Raw genomic sequence first — 7,830 nt, forward strand, 5'->3', positions numbered from 1 at the left:
ATGAGATATGTTGGTTGGAAAAGTGTAGAACGGGTGTAAGTTAGCAACCCCTCCTTAAGCTTCACTAACATCCCTCCTAGGAGCCATTTTTCTACATGAAAATAACAAAGGAACAAAACCGACAACATACAACCATTAAATATATATCAGAAATGGAATAAATCTGAATCCCATTATTTACGTCGTGAGCCTTGCAGACTCACGTCGTGAACACAGTACGAAGGCAGTCAGTCTTCGTTCTTAGTATCGAGCAATATTTTAAACAAATCAAGTGCAATAATCGCTAAGGGTTTTTTCTAATAGCAATTTCAAGCTCATAACAGGGACATGCAAGATGAAATTAGGGCATAATCTTAGGTAATTTGCAATTTTTAACTATTAACACAAACCCTAGCCTCTAAATCTAATAAACTAGACAAAATAAAGAATTAACACATGAATGTTTACCTTAAACAAATGTTACGTAAGAAAGAAAGCATAATGTTGGAAGAAAGAGCCGAAATAAAGCCGGGGGGGGGGGGGGGGGGGGGGCAATTTTGAGTTCACTTAGTGAGTTTGGAATAAAGTGGTAGTCAAAGTGAGTTCTGGTTTGTTTATTCTGTGGTCCCGTGAACTTTAAATTTCATGTCGTGAGCTAGGAAGGCTCATGCCGTGAGTCTGATTTGGGCTTATATGTTCGGGCCAATTCAATTGGAACAAGTTGGGCTAAAAAATGAGAGAGCGGTCTATCCCACCTCCGTATTACACTTAAGGTTCACGTCGTGAGCGACAGGACTCACGTCGTGAGTCCTGTCGGGGCTGACTAAATCAGGCCAATTGAAAATACCACAAGGTGGGATTTTGGGCCACGAGGTGGTGTCGAAGTTTTTTCATAAAAATCGTCCATTTTCTTGTAAAAACTTTAATTTATTTTACCACTTAATTTTTATGGACCACACCTGATTTTTACCATATTTAAAATAATTATGATGATGAAATGACTAATTATCCTAAAAACCTACTAAAAATGCAAAAACGAACATAAATTCAAACTGAGCTCGGGTTGTTACCCGAGAATCGCTTCTTTTTCTTGGACTCGTGAGCCAAACTCCGTGCCGCCTCATGTTGAATCGGTCGAAGTGTCCATAACCAACTGTACCTTTTGCTCTATCCATCTCCTTTTGTATGCTTGAACTCATCGAATATACACTTTTTTAGATTTTTCTTTTTTATCCTTCATCTCATTTACTTCAAGCTTCCTCTTTATCCCTTTATTCTCTTGAAAATTATTTTCCACTTTTTCCTCGTTCTTTAGCTCTACTGGAACCATCTTTTCATCCACATTTGAACTGTTTTCCTCAGAAGTAACCTCCTCCCCGTCACTTGATAAGTCTTCACTTTCTTCACTTACCTAAGAAGTTGGATTTTTATAAGCAATTACTTTAAACACAAGTGGAACGGATGCTTTCGGCTTGGTGTGTTTGACTCATTGAATTGTCTTAATTTCATCTTCCATTAGCTTCTACAACTCTTCAAGTTCATCTCCCTCATCAATGTTGAAGACTTCACCTTGAACATTATTCCCTTAAAATCCATCTTCTACTCCAAAAGTTGCTTTGTCATCTCTAACTCTCAAAGTTAGCTTCAATTCGCAAATATCAACCAAGGCTCGAGGAGTATCTAATAGAGGGCGACCAAGAATAATCGGGACATTGTTATCTTCTTTCATATCCATAATGACAAAGTCAATTGTAAAAACGAATTTTCCAATTTTTACTACGATGTCTTCCACAATGCCTCTAGGATGTGTCACTGAACGGTTTGCCATGTGGATTGTCATTCTTGTAGCCTTCACATACGGAAGATTAAGTTTTTGATAGAACGAGAAAGACAATAGATTTATGCTAGCTCCAGAATCAGCTAAGTCATAAGTCTTTGTATTATTTCCAAACTCACATGGAAGAGTGAAGCATCCAGGATCTCCCATATTCTTTGGTGATTCTCCCAATACAAACTTAGAACTTTTATCACTAAGGATCACCTTGGAATTTTTTTTTAATTTTTGTTGAGCATCTAGTTAGTATTGTAAGAATTTGGCATATTCCGGAAGTTTAGACAATGACTCAATAAAAGGAGTATTTATTGGAATACCCTTCACCCACTTCATAAATTTCAAGTGGTCATGTTCCAGTGGGTGAATATTAGTCGGGGATGGAAATGGTAAAGGAGGGTGATAAGCTTGCACAATTGCTGAAGTTTTCTATTCAAACCCTGCCCACGTCATGAGCTTTGAAGGCTCACGTCGTGAACTCAATGTTTTAGTACAATTTTTCTCTTCGAGCATCGACTTTTTCGAACTTGGATTGGACTACTTCGACTCCACTTCTAGTGCTTCTAAGAACTCAGAAATAACATCTTCTTTAGTTTCAAACACCATTACATGTGATTGAGTCTTCTTGTCGATAAATTTTCGAGAAAATTTATCATTCACCAAAGTCGTTAGTTGACCAAGTTGGGCTTCGAGATTCTGGATCGATGCTTGATGATTTCTTAATAATACTTGTTGGTCAATCATCGTAGCCTGTTGATCTTTCATCATGGCTTGTTGATCCTTCATCATCAATCTTTGATCTTTTATAGTTGCATTTATCTCATAATGTCTCTTTTCTGAAGCCTCCATAAAACGATTAAGCATGGTCTGTAAGTCAACTTTCTTTTCAACTGGTGGTTGCTCTTTTTCGTAGAAGCCTCGGCTAGTCTGCATATATTTCTCTTCTTTTTGCTTCTTGTATTATTCATATGGAAACCACTCCTTCTTTGGTTTTCTTCATTCTTCATCATATTTATCCCCCTTGAATAGCAAACTTGAGCATGTTTGTTTCCATTAACGTCCAAGTGGCATTCCTTGGTGAAGTGTGAACCATTGCATCTTTCACATCCAACTCTAATATCATGAATTGACTGGTCCGTTTTTGTCATTCTTCTATCCATATTATTGAGCATGGCGAGTACATCAGCAATGTCTTCAGAACTTCCTCCTCCAATGCCTTTAACTCCATCATTCCTTGGATTATGGTGCTCATGAGAATGTTTTGCGAATTCTTCAATAAACTCCTTGATTTCACCCGAAGTTTTCATTGTAAGTGGTCCTTGAGAATCAAGGAGTTGCCTCGTCATGACATTTACTTTGACATAAAAGATAGACACTTCTTGTTGTATGTTGAGGTCATTTTGAGGGCAATTTCTTAGTACTCCATTATAGCGTTCCCATGCCTCATAAAGGAACTCACTCGGTTGTTGCTCAAAGTTGGTTATTTCCTTCTGGAGTTTAAATATCTTGGATGGTGGGCATAATTGTTCTAGAAATTGCTTGCGCACCTGTGCCCAAGTAGTGATTACACCAAGTGGTAGTGCCTTCAGCCAGTCTTTTGCAGCTCCTTTAAAAGTGACCGACAACATCCTTAGCAAGACTATCTCTCTAGGAACATTTGGTACGTTGAAATAATCCACAATGTCATTGATCTCATCTAGATGCTTGTAAGCATCCTCATGATCCTTTCCAGAAAATGTACATCCTTATGTGCAGTAAGGATGTGTCCTTTCAGTTCAAATGTGGCAGATGCAGGAATTGTAGGTCGTACTAAACCAGGAGCAGCATTGTCTCTTATCCACTTTTTGTATGCTCCCATGGATATATCTGCAATGTTCGTCATCTTGTTTTGTGGCTCGTCTTGGGGTTCACTCTTTTCTATTCCGAATTCAGGCTCAGATTCGTATTCAGATTCTTGTGGGTTAGATATTTGATCAAAGCTTTCAACCTCGCTTTTGTCCTTCGAATATGTACTTGAATCTCCCACTTTCTTTCCTATCTTCTTTCTAAAAACTTATTTGAGGTCCTTGAAAGGTGACTTCTTTGGTATTTTGTTCACTCCTTCGTTCTCATCCGTCTTTTGGTGAAGGGTCGACTCTGGATCTTCAAGTGGTGGCACCAAAGGCGTGTTGAAACATCTGGTCATGAACTAATGCAATAAAACAAAGATAAAAACGTAAAACTAAACAAAAACTAACTAGAAATAGCCTACCGACTGGTCACCACGACGTGGTAAAAGACACCACCTCGTGTTGTCGCAGAAAGTCTAAACATAAAAGAAAAACGAAGAAAAAATGAAAAACTAATGAACTCACGTCATAAGCTTAAGGCTCACGTCGTGAGTTTGGCACTGAAAAAAAAAACTAGGCTGAAAATTAACTTTTTGTAGGTTTTACCCCACAAAAAAGATCGATTAACCTAAAGCAAATAAATCAACAATCAAATAAGCCATTCCGCGACAACGGCGCCAAAAACTTTGATGTGTACAAATATCTACCTACTAGTTTAAATATTTAACCTAACTAAAATAACTAACTAAAATGCACCTAGGCAATGTACCTAGTCAAATTATAGAATAGTTTAGGTACGTTGGGTGTTGATAACAAGGAACAATTTTAATAAATTAAATTACCTACTATTAAATTAATCTAAAGCTCTAGCAAAGTAACGGTTTTTATCTAATTTTGCAAGTTTACATAAACTTAAATTCATAAACACAGTTCGATCAAGTAATTACAACACTTCTGTTAGTTTGAATCCACTTTCCCTAAATGGTTTAGCTATTAATTATGACAATTCATGTTGGTTACCAATTAATGTATAATTAGCAATTCAATTCCAAATTAACTAATGTTGAATTAATTCATGGAGATCTATGCATAGCCACACATAATTTAACACAAAATCAATTATTAGATAGGATTGGAGCTATGTAAGATTGAGTTGAGAAACACAATTATGTTCAATATATGATTTATGCCACACAGTCAAATTCAATACTTCAATTACTTATCTATGATTGGTTCAATCTTAGCTCTAATCATCTAATGTTCACTAAATTACCAGGTAATCAAATTCATGCAAATTAATGCTCACTAACTACACAGAATAAGATCTTAAAGCAATCTAGTATCAAATTAAGCATGCTAGGTTTAATCAATCAAACACAAGACATTAACCAACAAGAAAGTCTAAGTTATTTTAAGCAAACCATGAGTTCCAACTTCATCTAGCTAACAGAAGCAGCTAGATTTAGCTACTCATACTAGCAATTGAACTAAAACAATTCATAATCAAAAGCATAGTAAAGTACTAATCTAGAAAGTTAATTATGTTCTTCTCCTTCTTCCTTGGTATTAAAACCAAATTCTTAGCCTTCTCCAACTCTGAAAACGATTTCTAAACTTTTCTCTAGCCAGCTAACCTCAAAGTCAATATGCTAAGGGATATTTATAGTTTCCAAAAATCGCATCTCATGTCGTTAGAATTAGTGTCTCACGTCGTGATATCAGTAGAATTCATGTTCCGCAAGGAAACTGCATTCAACGTATCTATCTTCTGCAAGAATCAATCTTACGTCGTTAGATTATACTCCTCACGTCGTGACAAATGGGAACTAGCATTTGGCACACAATCGAAAGTCGTCCGAAATTTTGTCTAGTTTTCACATCATTTTGAATCTTGTCAGTCGGAGTTATGAGTCATGAGATATGGTCAAAATAACGACGAGGGGTCTACCTGTCTAACAACATCCTTTTTGTATCTTTTTCAGCTCCATTCATCCAAGTATCCAGCTTTTGTCGGTTTTAATCATTTCTTCGAGAATTTCCACTTTTGGCTGCAAAATATAATTTAAACATTATAAGTACCAAATATCTTGCCAATTAACTAGATTATAGCTTAAAATGTTTTAAAATATTGCCTAGAAATGTGTATAAATATGACACTATCAGTAGAAGTCCGATTGGAGTTGATTTCAAAGCGAAGGACAATTCAGCTACTTCATGACATTTAGGGTGAGTTACCTTCCAGTAGAAGTGGGTCGAAGCCACCAATGCCTACCCTCTAGTAGTTAATTATAATTGAGATGATTGTCTCTGGGATAACTTTCTGGTATGCCACTATCTGTTATGCTTTATGTACTAGTTTTCTATGATATTATGTGATAGTTGTACAAGGGGTGAAATAGTCCCCGTTACCTGTTGAAAGAGACCGAAGGGGTGGGCCAAGACCCAAATATGCTAGGTAGTATGTGACTTATATGTTTATGTATTAGGATGATATGTGGTAGTGTTAGGGGTGAAATAGTCCCCATTACCGGTTGAAAGAGACCAAAGGGGTATTCCAACACCCAGATATGCTAGGCAGTTACTAGTTGAAAGTTACCGAAGGGGTAGGCCAACACCCAAATATGCTAGGCGGTTACCGGTTGAAAGAGAACGAAGAGGTAGGCCAACATCCAGATATGCTAGGAAGTATGTTATTGTATGGTATGTGGTATGATGGGGGAACTCACTAAGCTTTGTGCTTCCCATTTTTAGTTTTGGTTTCAGGTACTTCCTCTTCAAAGGGAAAGGAGCTTGCATGATCGCAACACATCACACTACATTTTCTGCACAGGAGATCTTTGGGATTTATACTTTGATATTGTCTTTATCATGACATGTTTTGACTATGGATACATTGATTTTGATATGAGTTGATTCTATGATGTTTTTAGACAAATGGTTTTGTAATTTTTTAATTTAAAATAAAATATTTGGTTGTAAATTTTGGGATGTTACAAGAAGGCTATGTAGAGGGCCTCTGAACGGGCTGTATATTATTTTTCCTTGTTTGACTAACTATTTTGTTGTATTCTTATACTATTTATTTTTCTCTCCTATGCCATATTAGGTGAATTGATGGTGAACTTTATAGTTCTAGACTGCAACTTAACTCTTTGATACGTAAGTTAAAACACTTATTCTTGATGAGTTAACATTGTTTATGATTCACGTTGATTCCACCTTAATGTGACTGAAACAATCCAGTCTTTCCTCAATTTTTTCTTAATAAAACTTGACGATTCACTATGATATACCACCCAATGATAAAAGATTGAAACTCTGTGTCGAAGGTTAGTCTATGTACCGTAGGCTATCACACGCACCAACCCATTCTTGCCTTTAAGTTTTTCTTTAAAGCTTTATGATTCAGCGTAATGTACCATGTGCTGCTGAGAGCTTGAAAAATCTATGATGATGGTTAAGCTAAAACACCACACCTTATCACACGCATCAAACTATTCTCACCATAAATTCTTCTTTAGAATTCTATGATTCAACGTATAAAGTCAGACGTTAATGAAAATTCGAAAATTATGTGCCGATAGGTATATCGCTGTCTTTGATATAATACATGCACCTAATGAATCTTTCCCACCAATTCTTCTATTTAAGAAGTTAATGATTCACTGTATTAGCATACACTGGTTAAACTTCGACACTTTTTCCCAATGGGTAAATTTCATACCGGAATGTATTACACAGATCTTAAAACTCATGCCCTTTTTCTTCTAATAAAAGTCATTAATCAGTCAACATATGAAACCACACGCTGATGAGATCTCGCAATACTATGTCAGTGAATGGTGGCTTAAGCCCACACTATCAGGAGGCATCATAAACTTACTGGGTGACCATCACAAGTCACTCGCTGATTGCTTATGCTGATGTTCATTTCCACTGATGACATGTCTCACTGATGTAACTTCTTTGTCACAACTGTAACTTTTTAGATGATGATTAAAAGTTCAATCATTATCTTGGGATATTTATGGCGAAGATCTCTTCAGTCATGATTACGTAAAAAGGATGAAAATTTTAAGTATATATTGGGAATACTCCGTCCTAGGTCACTTTTACAAGATATTCAAGCAATTGCCTCTCTCTCTCTCTCTCTCTCTCTCTCTCTCTCTCTCTTTCGAAAAAGGATCTCTC

The 7,830-nt window shown here is 36.5% G+C and overlaps 1 protein-coding gene and 1 non-coding gene across 2 annotated transcripts; one reads left to right on the forward strand and one right to left on the reverse strand.

Annotated features, from left to right (window-relative positions):
- Positions 1-2,347: 2,347 nt before the first annotated feature.
- LOC111897203 (uncharacterized) lies at positions 2,348-3,692 on the reverse strand. The gene is made up of 3 exons (XM_023893152.2): positions 3,621-3,692; positions 2,845-3,534; positions 2,348-2,737 (listed from the first exon to the last, which is right to left on the reverse strand). Exons 1-3 carry the CDS (start codon positions 3,690-3,692, stop codon positions 2,348-2,350), a joined length of 1,152 nt encoding a protein of 383 aa, XP_023748920.2.
- Positions 3,203-3,309, forward strand: LOC111897297 (small nucleolar RNA R71). The gene has a single exon (XR_002852183.1). It is a non-coding gene; the product is annotated as a small nucleolar RNA R71 (small nucleolar RNA).
- Positions 3,693-7,830: the final 4,138 nt, after the last annotated feature.

This window comes from Lactuca sativa, chromosome 5 (genome assembly GCF_002870075.4).
Source record: "Lactuca sativa cultivar Salinas chromosome 5, Lsat_Salinas_v11, whole genome shotgun sequence".
NCBI lineage: Eukaryota > Viridiplantae > Streptophyta > Magnoliopsida > Asterales > Asteraceae > Lactuca > Lactuca sativa.

Coding starts and splice junctions, on each gene's coding strand:
- LOC111897203 (XM_023893152.2), bottom strand. CDS start 3,692: ATGACGAACATTGCAGATATATCCATGGGAGCATACAAAAAGTGGATA. Junction 3,535..3,620: donor ACAATGCTGCTCCTGGTTTA/GTACGACCTACA, acceptor TTTTCTGGAAAG/GATCATGAGGATGCTTACAA. Junction 2,738..2,844: donor ATGGAAACAAACATGCTCAA/GTTTGCTATTCA, acceptor AAATATATGCAG/ACTAGCCGAGGCTTCTACGA.